At 40.1% G+C, this 14,041-nt stretch overlaps 2 protein-coding genes across 11 annotated transcripts in view; both read right to left on the bottom strand.

Annotated features, from left to right (window-relative positions):
- Positions 1-307: 307 nt before the first annotated feature.
- Positions 308-3,079, bottom strand: LOC129732963 (histone-lysine N-methyltransferase, H3 lysine-79 specific-like). 2 transcript variants are annotated; one of them, XM_055694453.1, is made up of 3 exons: positions 3,012-3,079; positions 1,232-1,297; positions 308-1,175 (listed from the first exon to the last, which is right to left on the bottom strand). In XM_055694453.1, exons 2-3 carry the CDS (start codon positions 1,272-1,274, stop codon positions 478-480), a joined length of 741 nt encoding a protein of 246 aa, XP_055550428.1. In that variant the 5' UTR covers positions 1,275-1,297; positions 3,012-3,079; the 3' UTR covers positions 308-477. The 2 variants fall into 2 exon arrangements, with proteins under 2 accessions (XP_055550428.1, XP_055550429.1); XM_055694454.1 differs by lacking the exon at positions 3,012-3,079 and adding an exon at positions 1,537-2,634.
- Positions 3,080-3,220: 141 nt separating this feature from the next.
- LOC129732958 (embryonic polarity protein dorsal-like) overlaps positions 3,221-14,041 on the bottom strand; it is an 84,198-nt gene continuing 73,377 nt past the window's right edge. For all 9 annotated transcript variants that reach the window (XM_055694444.1, XM_055694443.1, XM_055694448.1 and 6 more), the window contains one exon: positions 3,221-4,997. In XM_055694444.1, the coding sequence (XP_055550419.1) occupies positions 3,225-4,997 (1,773 nt within the window). In that variant the 3' untranslated portion in view covers positions 3,221-3,224. The remainder of the gene's footprint in view (positions 4,998-14,041) is intronic.

The following is a 14,041-nucleotide window of genomic DNA, read 5'->3' as shown; positions in this document are numbered from 1 at the left end:
TCTGAAGGATACGGAATATCCATAAAAGAGGACAATTTTAAGTATTGGCCGTAGAGCGGCTCGGGTTGCTCGGTGGTAAATTTTACGCAGATTTTTGACATATTTTTGGTTTTTTACGAGGTTCGTATCCCCAACGTAAAATAACCCGACTGTATAGGTAACGTTTAAATTTATAAAATGGATACCCGCTTAGTTTTGGTCAAAATCCGGCTTCCATGATGCTGCAGGTTTACAATATAGTATATTAATAGTATGGTATATAGAATATTACCATTCTGGATTTTCACAACCAAAAAAAAACTTGCTGTTAAAAATAAAATAAATCACTGTTTCTGTTGTTTCCATCGTTCTCACAATCAAGCGGTAGTAAAAATCAACACCTTACTTCGAAAACTGATAGCGCCCGCAAGTTGTTCGTACACTCGAAAAATTTTATTGCTGGTCACGCAGCGCAACGCCCACCGACTCGGACCTCCGCTATTTGTCCAAATCATTCATCGCGCCCGTTGTCAGTCTTGTAAAACTGTTCGATAGATTTTCCTCGTCCTTCTGCATTCGCCGCGGGTGTTGCTGCTGGTTGTTGTTCTGCATCTCCTGTTTGATATCCGAGGCGGAGAAAACTCCCATGATCGATTTGATCTCGGACGAGTTCATGGTGAACTCTTTACCGAGATCCATATCGAGCAGGCTGCTGAGGTTGAAGTCGGGATTGCTGGCACCTCCTGGCGGGACCTGGCTAGGACCGGGCTGAACCAGTGAGTTGGGCAGACCTCCGTTCATCAGATTCAAGTTCAAATTGAACGGCTGTGCGCCTGGGATCTGGAATTGATGATTCTGGGTTTGCTGTTGTTGTTGTGGAGACGCTTGATACACCGGTTGACCGTTGGCTGGGGAGCTCGGAACGTAGTTGTACTGGTTCGGGAACTGTGGTTGCTGCTGCGGTTGGGCGCCGAGAAAGAAATCGTTCACATTAGGCTGGTATCCCCCGGGTCCACCGCTGCTACTGCCAGGAGTTGGTGTTAGACTATTCGCACCACCAGCGGTGTACGGGGAGGTCGGTCCAACGGGGGTTGTGCTGCCGTGAGGTGCTACCGGCGATCGCTCCACCGGAGACGGAGACTCGTTCGGGTTGCGGTACGTGCCCTGGAATCCAAGAAATTGGTGTGTAGGCGAATCTGGAAGGATTATAAATTCGTTTCAAAATGGTTCTTTAAAAGTGCCGCCTACTCACCTCGTGGTTCCGTTTTGATAGCTTCTCCAGGTACGTTGAGCATTTGTTGACCGAAGTAGACGCCACCTGAAATTCGATTGATAAATAATATAACAAAATTGACCGTCTGTTGGGGCTCACTACGATCGAACAAGCTGTTAGACATTTACTGTTTACATGCACAAAAACAGGATGACATATTAAAATGATGAATGATTCGGTAAGATGGAATGAACGTAAATTAAACACACGCACGCATCATGCTCTTGGAATGCAACGTTGAAAAAAATCACAAACGGCACAATGAAAAGTAGTTTTAAACTTACATTTACAAGTCTTTATTGATGGGGAAAGAGGGAACCTTGCACCGCCTGCTAAGATGGAAACGTGGAACAATTTGACAGAGTGAAAGTCAGTGAGAGCTCGAATCAACGCTAGGTTTATTTTATAATTTCTATAGTAATTGCACCAATAGTTATTTGCATTTTTCTTGTCAGTTTTGTAAAGTAGATATAGTTTAGCTATAAAACTTGTCCTGCTTCGGAGTAACCTGATTAAAAACGTTTGGTTTAATCTCAATTGAGCTAAAGCTAGGAATTGGATTCACTTAGTTTTTTTTTTCGTTCTACACATTTACCAATTATTTCCAACATTAAACGTACAAAGTTGTATAGTAGGAGTATCTTATTACAGAGATTCCTCATAAAAAAACGAGATTACGCCTAAAACAACTCTCCGAGTAGATAGTTTACTGTTCACTGCACAAAAAGGAGCGTATCGCTAAAAACCTGGGTAATTACTTGGCTTTTAAATGGTTGCTTTTTCCTCTGTCTCTTCCTAGTTTCCTGTACAAACAATACCAGATTGTTTTTTTTTTGTTGTGTTGATCAACATACTGACAGTACAGTGTTTTCAAATTGAGTGTTTCCAATCCAAGCACAGATTTACATCGATAGTTAGACTAGCGTGCGTTACATTCTTTCTAGTTTTTTTTTTACTCTTCAAATAACTGACTAGCTTGATTGTTGTTAAGTTCTTTGGTTTGACAAATCACAAAATACAGGCAAAGTTTCGCGCAATCAGCGCATTCAAAAAGACAAGAAGATTTGGAGGGGAATCGAACCCCTGTATCTTGCCACCAAAAATAAAAAGAACTACAAAAATTTAAGAAATGCAACATTCAACCACTGCTGGCCATGCACAAGTAGGCTGTTAAAAAACAACAATAAAAACCATGGCCAGCTTTATGATTCCACTTTTGTGCGATTGTTCTACGATCTTCTCCCCCATCTTCTATCGCTGTTTGTTATTGTTACTATTACCAATAATGAACGTTGAACCCTAGTAGAAAAACCCATCAACCACCATCACCTTTTGAAACAACCGGGAGATAAGTCACTTGTATCGACTTCCAATGTAATTTTTTTTTTGTATTTATGATTGACCCAAATGTTAGTTGAATGTTTCCCTTTTTCCAAATTCAAATTGTACTATGTTGTATGTACGTTCCGATCAGTGTTCCACATCGCGTGAGCAGCGAGGAATGACTCAATTCCTCACGTGTGCATGATGGCAACCGACAGAACGGGACGAGCAATATGAAGGTGAGAATGAGTGGCGCAATAAGTGGGAGAAAGGATAGCATTGATCGATTTACAAATGGTTGATCGTGATGAACAGTGATGGTGTCGTATCGATGAGCATTGTATGCATGTGTGTGTGTTTTCGAGTGCACAGATTCTCGAGCGACAGAGAAATAGAGCGAATGGAGAAGTAATAGGACCGGCTTGAGGACACTTACGGGCTACGTCCGGCGTATGTTCTGGGACCTCCCAGTTGCGCCGTTTGCGCTTTTGACTCAGATTGGCTACAAACACAGACAGAAAGAGGTACAAGCAGTCAGTAATATGATGTTGTTGTTTTTCGTGCAACTAACAATATGAAAAAGTTAAAGTAAATAAAAATGGAGTTTAAAATGCGTGGATATGCGTTTTTTTGTTACGTCACTCGCTGTCTAAACGTCGGCGCTGTAAGCTGTGCTGTTGATACGCGGCTGCGACTGTTGTTGTTGGTGGAATATGAGCGGGCCAGGTTCGACCGGGGAGTAATAGCAGGAGGTTTCGTCGAACTCACTGAGAGCTGCATTCGGGGCTATTGAGGTGTACAGGGCAAAGTGTTCAGCCTCGGTAAGATCGACGCTAGGATCAAGCTTGATGCCAAAGTCTCCTTCAACCAGATTCTTGATACTTCTTGCGTCGGCAATGGCAACCAGTTCCAGATTTCCGTCCTGTATTGGCACATCCAGTTGCAAGGCACTGACCGCTTTCCGATCCAGTGGGGGCAGCGAAGCCGTACTGGCTCGCTCGTAATTATCGTTACCGGGCAACGACAGATGCGTTACACTGCCTCCATTGCCGCTGTGGGAAGCAAGATTGGTTGAAGTGGGACCGTCACCCTTCAGTGGGATGTAGATTACGTCCGGGTTAGACTCCGTAGTCGGTCGTTTGTACGAAACGCTACTAGCACTTCGAGCAACCGGTTTGCTAGCTTTACGTTTCTCACTCTTCTCCCCGATGGAAGTCTTACTCCGGATGGAATCGTTTGGCTCAAAATTGACCACACTTGGCTCCTTGGAACCACCCGGGGTGGTCTTGTTCGTGAGTGTATTCGTACTACCGGAAAGGTCGGATTTGCTCTTTTTGCGGGAAAATAACTTTGAGAAGAAGCCAGGTTTTTTGCTCTTTGGTAAAGTGCCGTAGTCGCTCTTAGTTGGCGATGCTGGCGGTGTGGGTGGAAGTTTCTTGTTTGGGGGACTATCGGGGGACTTCATGATAATGATCTGATCAGACTGTGGACGCGGGGTTAAACTACGCATTGACCCTTTTCGAATGATGCTGTGAAGAATGACCTCATCGCCGTCGTAATTTTCCTTATTCTGACTGTTTGGTTTTGCACGTTTCGGGGGCAGGGGAGGAAGCTTTTCCTCGTCCCTACTGTCCCGTTTCAAAGAGGTGATTTCAATGATTGGCGGACTAATGATCGCGGGTTCTACGGCATCGTAGACCCCGGGGTCTAGAGGGTCAAGCGGATTATGGGGGCGCGGTGGAACCGGAGGACCTAACGCAAGGGGAACCGGATTTTTGAAGGCACGTTGCAAGCTCGTGTAGGTGGCAGCATCATCAAACACATCATCAATATCCATTTTTTCTCCGTTTCCCACCAGACCGGTTGGGACAGTTTTTTCCAAATTTTTCAATTCATTCTCGATAATCATATTTTCGCGCCTCAACTGGTGATCGGTGTAGATCTCATCCAGTTCGGCAACTTGCTCGAGCAGTTCGTTTAGCGTTTTGTCTTCGTCTTCCTTCGGAACTTGCTGCTCTACGGACCCGTTGGTGAACAGATTATCCTCCTCCACCAGAGTCATCTGATTATCGACGCTGTTATTGTTAGCATCGTTGAATTCGTTTCGCTCGATCCATTCGGTCGTTTTCTGTTCGCTGGGAATCTGCTCCGTTACGATCGGTTTGTTCTCCGCTACCGGAGTGTCCAGCACGATAACCTCGTCCGACTCAGCGACAGCGGGAGGAGCCACCTTAGGCTCCACCGGGACCGCGGTACCCTCCGCGAGAATCTTCTTGAACACCTCATTCTCCGGAGAGTCATTCTTCAGTATGTCACGCTGTAGGGACCAGAATCTACGCCTACCTGAGTCAAGCGGGAAAAGCTCGAATGGCAGAGGTTCACTGGTTGCTCCATCCGAGGGCCTCCTGAGCTGAATGTTCACCTGTAAACCAGACAAAAAAAGGAAACGGATTAGTTTCTGGATATTCAAGAAAGTTTATAGGAAACGTTTTGAACTTTGAGGAGAGATAAGATGAGAGCTATTTAAAATTCTAGAAATTGATTGAGAAGAGAAGTTTAAGTTTAGGTACATTAGTCAGAAACTGAAAGAGAACAACTTGAAATGTTCGAGTTCGCTGCTTTTTAACAATCAAACTCTTCGACTACATATTTTCGCTTTTCAAATATTATTCTTTTCACTATTGTTTATTTTTCGGTGTATCGATTTATGTTTTATTTATCGACTTTTCAACGCAGAATTGCGAAAAAAATAGTCCCAAATCAAGTTCAGATCTACTAAATAATAATGCTAGAAGTCATACAAGAAAATATTTTCAAATCAAGCTTGAAAATGCGGTAAAACCCTTCTTAAACTCAAAGAGGTTACCCAACAAAATAATTCCAAATCAAGCTCAGAATCGCCGGAGAAAATAATACAAAATAGTAATCTAAAATTAAGCAAGTGCAGTTTACGGAAAAACGCTTCTGAAGGAAAAAAAATATTTCAAATTTGCTTAGAATTGTGGTAAATACTTTTAAAGCCTGGACAAGACTATGCGAAAAGTCCCAAGTTTTGCTCAGAACCACGTAAAGCACATTCAAAAATTTCAAAATTTGCTAAGAATAGCAAAAAAACGCTTCAAAAAGTCAGGAAAGATCAAACGATATAAGGATCCCCAATTAAACTCAAAATTGCGAACAAACTCTCTAAAATCCAGAAAACAATGAAAGAAAATGAACAAAAATTGAGCTCATAACCGTGCAAACCACTCCCAAAGGCCACAAGAAAACCAAACAATTATTTGTTAATAAAAAAATTAAACCCATAATTTAAGAAAGGAGCAGACACAAAAAAATAAACAAGAAAATTTCAAATAAAACTCAGCATCGTCAAAACAACAAAACAAAACCCGAAAAGAATAAAATTCAAAATTATGCTTAGGATCCTGAAGGCTATTAAACAAAATGATTCTAAGTTATGCATAGAACTACTTTAATCTTTAAACAAAATTGCTTACTAGTCCCTCTTATAATAAAACTGTTCTGAGTAACGTATAATAGCTCTCTTCAGGGAATTGTAATTATGACGCGGTCTTGGCTGGAGGAACGAGATTTCGATAAGACTCCTTCCTCTTGACGAAAATATAAGTCCTACTTGTAATAAACCTGACCAGAGGTGAAGCATTGAAGAGGCATTCAGGGAATTGTGATTGTGACGCGGTGTTGGTAGGAGGAACGAGGTTCAATAAGACTCCTTCCTCTTGACAAAATAAGTCCTTCTTATAATAAAACTGATTTCAGAAATATTTACCCTCTATAGGGAATTGTAATTGGCGATATTGGCACGAGGAACGAGGTTTCGATAAGACTCCTTCCTCTTGACATAATAAGTTCCTCTTAGAATAAACCTGGCCAGAGAGGAACGTTAGGTGTAGCCTCAGTTCAGGGAATTGTAATTTGGCGATATTGGTAGGATAGAAAAGAGGCTCGGTATAGTAGAGCAGTAAGCTTGAAATAAAAGGGTAAACTTTCACACACAAGCACGGATATAGAAAAAAAAAGCGTATCATCCCCTTCAATAGTGATACTGCCAATAATATGAAGTGCGGAGTACAGAAAACACCTGGGTAATATCACAATAGATCAAAATGTCTCTGGTCACAGTGATAAGTCCACACAGAGGAAAAAAAGAATACTTCAATTGACATAAATCGAGAGCACTGCAGTGGTTACCTAGGTTACCAATTTTACATGTAAACAACTACAGCGGATATCTAGGTAACCTACTATGACGGGCTGCGGCTACGTTCATTCATGATAATGTGATTCATTCATGATTAACAGTGTGATGAATATGGGGGCATCGTGAGATGAAAATTTAAGCAGTGATTCAAGTTTTGAGATGGATATGAAAGCGTTGTGGAAAATGGTTTGTTTTACAAAATTCAGGATAAATCTAGCTTATTTTACTTAATATACAGTGCTGAATGATTCCATAAGAGCACATAAGCATATTTAGTTTATTTGTTCAATGATTTCGTGAAAATTTGGTGTTTAATTCGTGCATTCTTCGTGAATATCAGCTTAATGAGATGAATAATGGAGCAGTTCCCCTATATCCCAGTCAACCACCACATTTCGAATGAAGTAGACTATCTGAAAAAGGCTTTCGTTTTCAACGTCAGAAGGACTTAGGAAACCTTTACCGTGAACACGCAGTGTATCACTACCGTGGTTTCATTCTCAAGCCTGCAGAAGCGGCATCTTCATCCTAACTTCTTGAGATCATACTTGCTCGGACAGTGACCAGTATTGTTAGCTGTTTCGTTGAGCCTGAATAACGCAACAGTTTTCCCGAAGTTCGGTTTATAATTGTTTTGATTGTCGTAAACCAGCTAGAGCATTCCAATTTTCTTTTATGATCATTCTCTCCCACTTATCGAGTTCCGTTCTTCAAGACCTTGGTGAGATGACACAGAAAGGTTCTGGAACTATAAACTGTTTAGTTACAAAGTTACAGTATCGACTTCGATTAGTGCGTAGTCCCAGGTTTGAAACTTGACAGAATCAGGCCAATTGCCCAGTGACTTGCGTATGTTTACTCTCAGGCTTTCCATCAATTCTTCCTTCATAATACATTCTACAACATCCGAATGAATGTTATTTACACTTTTCAATGTTTTATGCTTATGTTTAGTTAAGAAATCAATGTAACCAGTTTACATATGATTGACGAAATAAATAAATAGATAAAAAAATAAATAAATAAATGAATATCCTTGTGACGATCAATTTAAAAATTACACGAAATATATCGTCAGTTGATTTCAAAACTGACACAAATCAAAGTTCAAAGTTTTAGGTCAGAAATACAGAACATGAAAGACGGCATAAAGCAAAAAAGGCATAAAAACAATGTCTCAAACCCGTTCCACGCTTTATGCAACCGCAGAAAAGACCCAAAAAAGATAAGAACTACAGAGGTTCTTACTGTACTTCATTCGTTGCGTGTCAATCCGAAGACAAGCCCCAACCGCATATTAGATAGTAAGCAAGAGCTCCATCCACAATGCTGATTAGGGATGTTAAGAATATTCGCATCCGCATTCGTAAATACGGATCATCCGCATAAAAATTGACTTCCGCAACTACATTTGCATCCGTAATCACATATCCGCATCCGCATCCGCATCTGCAGATGTCTAAATAATCACATCCATAACATCCCTGGTGCTGATGTGCGTGTTTTATCAAATTTTCTTTTTTTTTTGTTTTTTTTTTTAAGAATTAGAATCACGTTGTCCATTGATGTGAACTTTTGTAATATATCCCAGTTAATTACTATACGTGTCCCCTTATATAACCACTATTGTTGAGTGATCACTGATCAGGTAGCTGCTCCGACACGCTCCCAGCCAGGTAAAATATGGTTTATAAGGCCAATCACCTTCCCAGGATTCAAAGACCAAATCTCTTTGGGCTGAAAACAGTCACTGCCAAGAAACGAACCTACTACGCATAATTCAGAAGTAAATACGAACCGAAGCAACCAGCATTGACCCAGGCGAATGATAAGGAACAATAATAGGAATCTCGGTATTTATTTATTTATTTCGTCAAGCAAATGTAGACTACAGTTATAATAATACAATGTTTTCTTATATTCTATACATTATTTCCAGTAGTTAGTCGTTTTTTTTTATTTGATTTCTGCCCATGGTGATGTCGATATTGTCGCAGTGCTGATTATAGTGACGCATCATGCGATTTATTGGGCCATTTTTTGAGTAGTTTGTTCTGTGAGAATTTTCCGAAAATATTTAACGATTTCTTAATTGACGACTGGGTGCATAAAAATTTAGTTGTGATAATAATTGAGTAGATTGCACGCGTTGAGAAATAATGTCATTGATAAAATAAAGCATTGAAAGATCGCGGCGTTCTTTAAGTGCTTATATGTCTATAAGCATGCAGCGTGCTTCATATGATGGTAAGGGAAATGATGTCCAATTTAGCTTACGAAGCGCGTACAAAAGAAATTGTTTTTGGACAGATTCAATGCGTTCTTCATGTGTGGCAATATAGGGATTCCATACAATGCTACAATATTCCAGAATTGGTCGGACGTATGTAATATATAATAGTTTGATTGTATATGGGTCTTGAAAATTGTGGCCGAAGCGTTTTATAAAGCCCAGCATACTATTTGCTTTGTTGATAATTGTATTATAATGTTCTATGAATGTAAGTTTGGAGTCTAAGATTACGCCTAGGTCCCTTACGATTTTGCATTTTTCTACTGGTTGGTTCCCTAAGAAAATGTTTGTAGGTGGTGTTACTGCTTTTCTGCTAAAGGCTATTGAATTACATTTTTTAATGTTGAGTTGTAATAGGCTTTTGTTGCACCAAGTGTAGAATACATTAATTTCATTCTGGAATATTTCGAAGTCTTCTGCATTGGTTATTTCTATAAAGAGCTTCATGTCATCAGCACATGTATTGACTTAAGAAGAAAAGAAATGTCATTTACGTATAATATAAAAAGAAGAGGGCCCAGGTGGGAACCTTGAGGAACCCAAGAAGTTACTTCTATTGGGTTTGAAAAGGAATTTTGAAAGTGGACTATTTGTGTTCGTTTTGTTAAGTATGACTGCAGCCATTCCAAAAATTTTGTTTCAGTTCCGTATTTTTCGAGCTTGAAGAGTAATAATGGTATGTCGATTCTGTCAAATGCCTTGCTAAAGTCCGTATAAAGAGCTTCTACGTGGTTACCGTTGTCCATAACAGTCAGAGTGAAAGTTATGAATTCCAAAAGATTTGTGGTAGTTGATCGGCCTTTGTAAAAGCCGTGCTGTTGAGTTGTAATTTGGTGTTTTACTTGAAAGATTTTTTCATTAATTATTGATTCAAATAATTTTGGAATGCATGAAATAATGGCAACTCCACGATAATTACGAATGTCAGATTTAGCGCCAGATTTGAAAATTTGCACTAAATATGAAGTTTTCCAGAGTTCTGGGAAAATTCCATTCTTCAGGGACATGTTAAAAAGGTGTTGTAAGGGTGTAGATAGTTCTTCTGTCAAATTTTTGAGAAAAATTGGAGCTATTCTGTCAGGTCCAGAACTTTTCGTAGCGTCTAAATTTTTTAATGCGTTTTGAATTTCGAAATCAGATATTTGATTGACAGATAAAGAATTCGAAAATTCAAGAAAATACGAGAAGTATTCGCGGTCGCGATCTGTTTCTTCATATGTGGTGTAAATTTCTTGAAAAAAAGTGGCGAAAAGACTACATATTTCATTACTAGTTTGTCCTACATTACTGTCAAGATGCATTCGTGATGGAAAGTTGTTACTTTTTAGTTTGGTTTTTACGTAATTTAAGAAGTTCTTAGGGCAAGACTTGATTTGATGTTCGATTTTACGATTATGTTCTTCATGTGCAATTTTAATGGCTGCGTCAAGTTGACAGCAAATTTCTTGGTAATTTTGAAGATTTTCGCTATTGTTGTCTTTTTTGTATATTTTATGTGCTTTTTGTTTTCTATTTTTTAGGTTCTTCAATTGTGGATTAAACCACACTGGATATTTGTTGGTGTTCGTTCGTCTTATTTTTTTTAGAGGTACATTTTCTGATATAATTTGATTAATTATTTCATAAAATTTTGTTACTTCTTCGATGACATTTCCTTCATTACAAATTATACTACGCCAATTTATTATGCGAAGTCTACGTTTGACTTGTTCGAAGTCAGTTTTGTGGTATTCCGGTACATCCTCGTACTCGCAGTCGCTGGGGTACGAAGTGTTATTCATTACTATTGAATATTCAATTGCTGTGTGGAATGCTTCATTTTTCCAGAGGGGAGTCAATGATGCATCTACACAGAAGTCTTCAGTGCAGTTTGTGAATAATGGGTCTAAATAAGCATTTTGATTGTTTTTGACATGATTGATTTGATATAGACCGAGTTCTGAGGATTTGCCAAAAAGATACTGCAGTGTTTCGTTTTCGCCTACGACTGGGAGTAAGATAGATTCATTTTCAATGTCTACAATAAAGTCTGCATTACGTTGGTTGAAGTCGCCATAGACATGCAGTTTTACTTCTGGTTTCATGTTAGACATAATAGATTCTAGAGTTTTGAAAAATGATTCATACGAATGTTTATGAGCATGTTCCGGTGGAAAGTACACGGAACAGAAGATATGTTCTTAGCCAGCAATAAATGCTTTGGCCCATACGTGTTCAAATTCTTTATATTTGTCGGATATTATTTCTTCAGAAGTAAAGTCTACATTAATGGCAATGAGGACTCCACCGCCTGACTTTTTTGACTGGTAGACAAATTCCGATCGTGCCGGAATACATTGTAATTGTTTCCAAATACTTCTTTGCTTCTTACGCTTTCGTCCCAGCTACTTTCAGTTCCTAAAATTATTTTAAAAGATGACGACAATAGATTTTGTTGAATTTCTTTCATTTTGCTTGGGCTTCTCATGCGATTGAAATTCTGACAATAGATAAGAATTTCAGTCGCATTCTGTCGAGGAAGCGAAGAAGTGTTAGTCAAGTTATTACTTATGTTAAAATATAATGGTTCTGCCTCAGAAGAGGGTGTCCTTACTTGCGAAAATTTGTACTAAATTTATTTACACTTTCGCGAAGTTGTTGAAGACGGTGCGTGCGTTCATTTGATAAAAAATGATGATATGATTGAAGGTCGGCTACTGCTTCGGCTGGCGTGAGTCCATATTCCTGATGGACTTCAATAAAGACGCGTTGGAGTTGTTCTGGAGATGTCGGCAGTCCTTCGGATGCGAGAGGCATTCTTATACTGGTTGGTGTCATTCCTTCTACGCATACAGATGATGGTTGGTCCTTCATGTATGCGAGATATAGGCGTGTAATATGCATTACTTTTGGGTCGCGGAGTCTAGCCTTCAAAAAGCGCTCGTCGCCATTCGATGATTGCTGCGTAAGTCGGACGATTGGTGGACGCATGGGGTCAAGTTCAAATTGGCTGTCTTGCGGTGCTGATTGTATGCTGGCGTTGCTGGCAGGAGCCGGTGCAGAATTTTCATTGTTAGTTGCATTTTTTTCTGTCCGATATGGGTTGATAGTTTCGCCTTTTTGGAAATTTATAAATTTTGATGTTATGTCTGAATTCGGCGGCCCAGCAAATTGAACGCGTGCAGCTGCCAGGAGGTCTTTGTCCGAGGGTAGTGGTTGTTTTGGCATTTCAGCAATTTGAGTTTTCTTTGAGTTGCAGGCGAAATGGTTTATTCCGTGTTTATAGGTGTTGTTACTTATGCTGATAGGGTTTGAGTTTTCCTGCTGACGTTTGCGTTGCTGCATACGTTTACGAGCGGCCTTTTCTGCTTGCTTTTCCTGCATGCGTCTTTTACGCTGTCTGGCGTCATATTCAGTCCAGTCGCGTTTCCATACTTTCTTATTGCCAATTAGGCGCCAGCCTGATGTGAAATTTGGAGTACGGTGTTCTTCTGAGTCCGATTCTGGAAGTGGCAATGAAAGGCGAAGTTCTTCAGCCAGACTGGGATGATTGTCTGTTTTTGGCTGGAGTGAATTCGATTCTTTGAGCGCTTTTAATTCATTGATTAGTTCCTGCGCCGTTGTACTGCAGTTTGTTTTCTTATTTTGTATAGCTTCTATTTGGTGTTCCATGTTGTAAATTTTTGATTCTATATTAGTAAATGCTTTTTCCAGGTGCTGTTGTATGTTCTTTGTGTGCTGCCGATTTTCTTTGCTAATGTCCGATATGGAGTCATGGCCAAGTTCGCCGAACAGCGTCGAAATGCGATTTATGGTTTTTGCCGACGCATTGTTTTTGTTGATATTTACTTTTTTAATTTCCGTCTTCAATTCAGAAAGCAGTGTATTGATACTATCCAGTGTGTCGTGCATTACAGTCAGTTTAGGAAGTTGACTGATTATTGAATGATTTGATTTGATTTGTGGTTCAATACTTTCTGTTAAAATTTTCTGGTGCTGGATGAGCTTCTTCAGTTGGAGTTGGTCCATGAGCTGTTCCTGGCATTCTATGCTTAAGGGCAGCATGAATGAACGCAGTAGTTCTTCTTGGTTTCTACGGGTTCCTACGCAGGCAGCGTGGAAGTGCCTTTTGCATATTCCTTCGCATTTCCACAGGAAACGGTTGTCGGTCGAAGTACAGTTGGTTATGCCACACTTTTCCATAGCACTGATTAAAAATTGTTACGCGGCGAGTACGAATTGTCGAGAAAAGGTTAGATACACGCGGTAGCGCGACGGTCAAAGATTGTTTATAAATAAATAAATTGTTGCTTACGTGCACTCGCGACGCCGTCAAGGTGTAAAAAAAATAAAATAAAAGTTAAATTGCGGAGCGAAATGAAAACGCGTCCGCGCCCGATGACTGTTCGTGGCGAAAAAAAAATTAGGATTAGGAGCATCGGAACTCAACTCGAACCAGCACGCGCAAAATGTGAAGGTGGAAGTTTCACGAAGTGCGGTCGCCGAAAACGGGTGAAAGTGAGCGCCGAGCGCGGAAACGATTTTCAAATACCATAACTGCTACAGTGGCGACGAAAGAATTCAACGAAGAGTCAATTTGTCATACGATGAAAACAGATCGAGCGGGTCATTAGGTCGGTTAGCAGGGCTGGATTTAGCACTGTGGGGGCCCGGGGGTCCAGTATACAATATGCCATTCAAAAATATTAGTTAAAGGAAAGTTGCACCGTTGACAGAAGAGAAAAAGTGCTTAGGGCAGAGAGCTCAATCTGGAAAAAATAAAAGATTATAGCCATTTAACCCTTCTCGTGAATTTTGGTGCCCCTTGCCGATACAGTTACGCGACAAAAGCTCCCATCCACTCCAACGCACCCGTTAACCGTGCGCCTCCTTTCACTGTTTAACCGATGGAGACGTCAAGTACATCGTTCCACGGAACGACCTTTGGGGTAAATTTGGATCTAGAGCTCGA

Source organism: Wyeomyia smithii, chromosome 3, assembly GCF_029784165.1.
Source record: "Wyeomyia smithii strain HCP4-BCI-WySm-NY-G18 chromosome 3, ASM2978416v1, whole genome shotgun sequence".
NCBI lineage: Eukaryota > Metazoa > Arthropoda > Insecta > Diptera > Culicidae > Wyeomyia > Wyeomyia smithii.
Note: the sequence above shows the minus strand (reverse complement) of the source record. Positions and strands in the feature narration are given on the sequence as shown.

Bases quoted from the DNA above. Each gene is read 5' to 3' on its own strand.
- LOC129732963 (XM_055694453.1), bottom strand. From the start codon at position 1,274: ATGCTCAACGTACCTGGAGAAGCTATCAAAACGGAACCACGAG. The intron at 1,176-1,231 runs GTGAGTAGGCGG...TAATCCTTCCAG, and splicing joins TATCAAAACGGAACCACGAG to ATTCGCCTACACACCAATTT.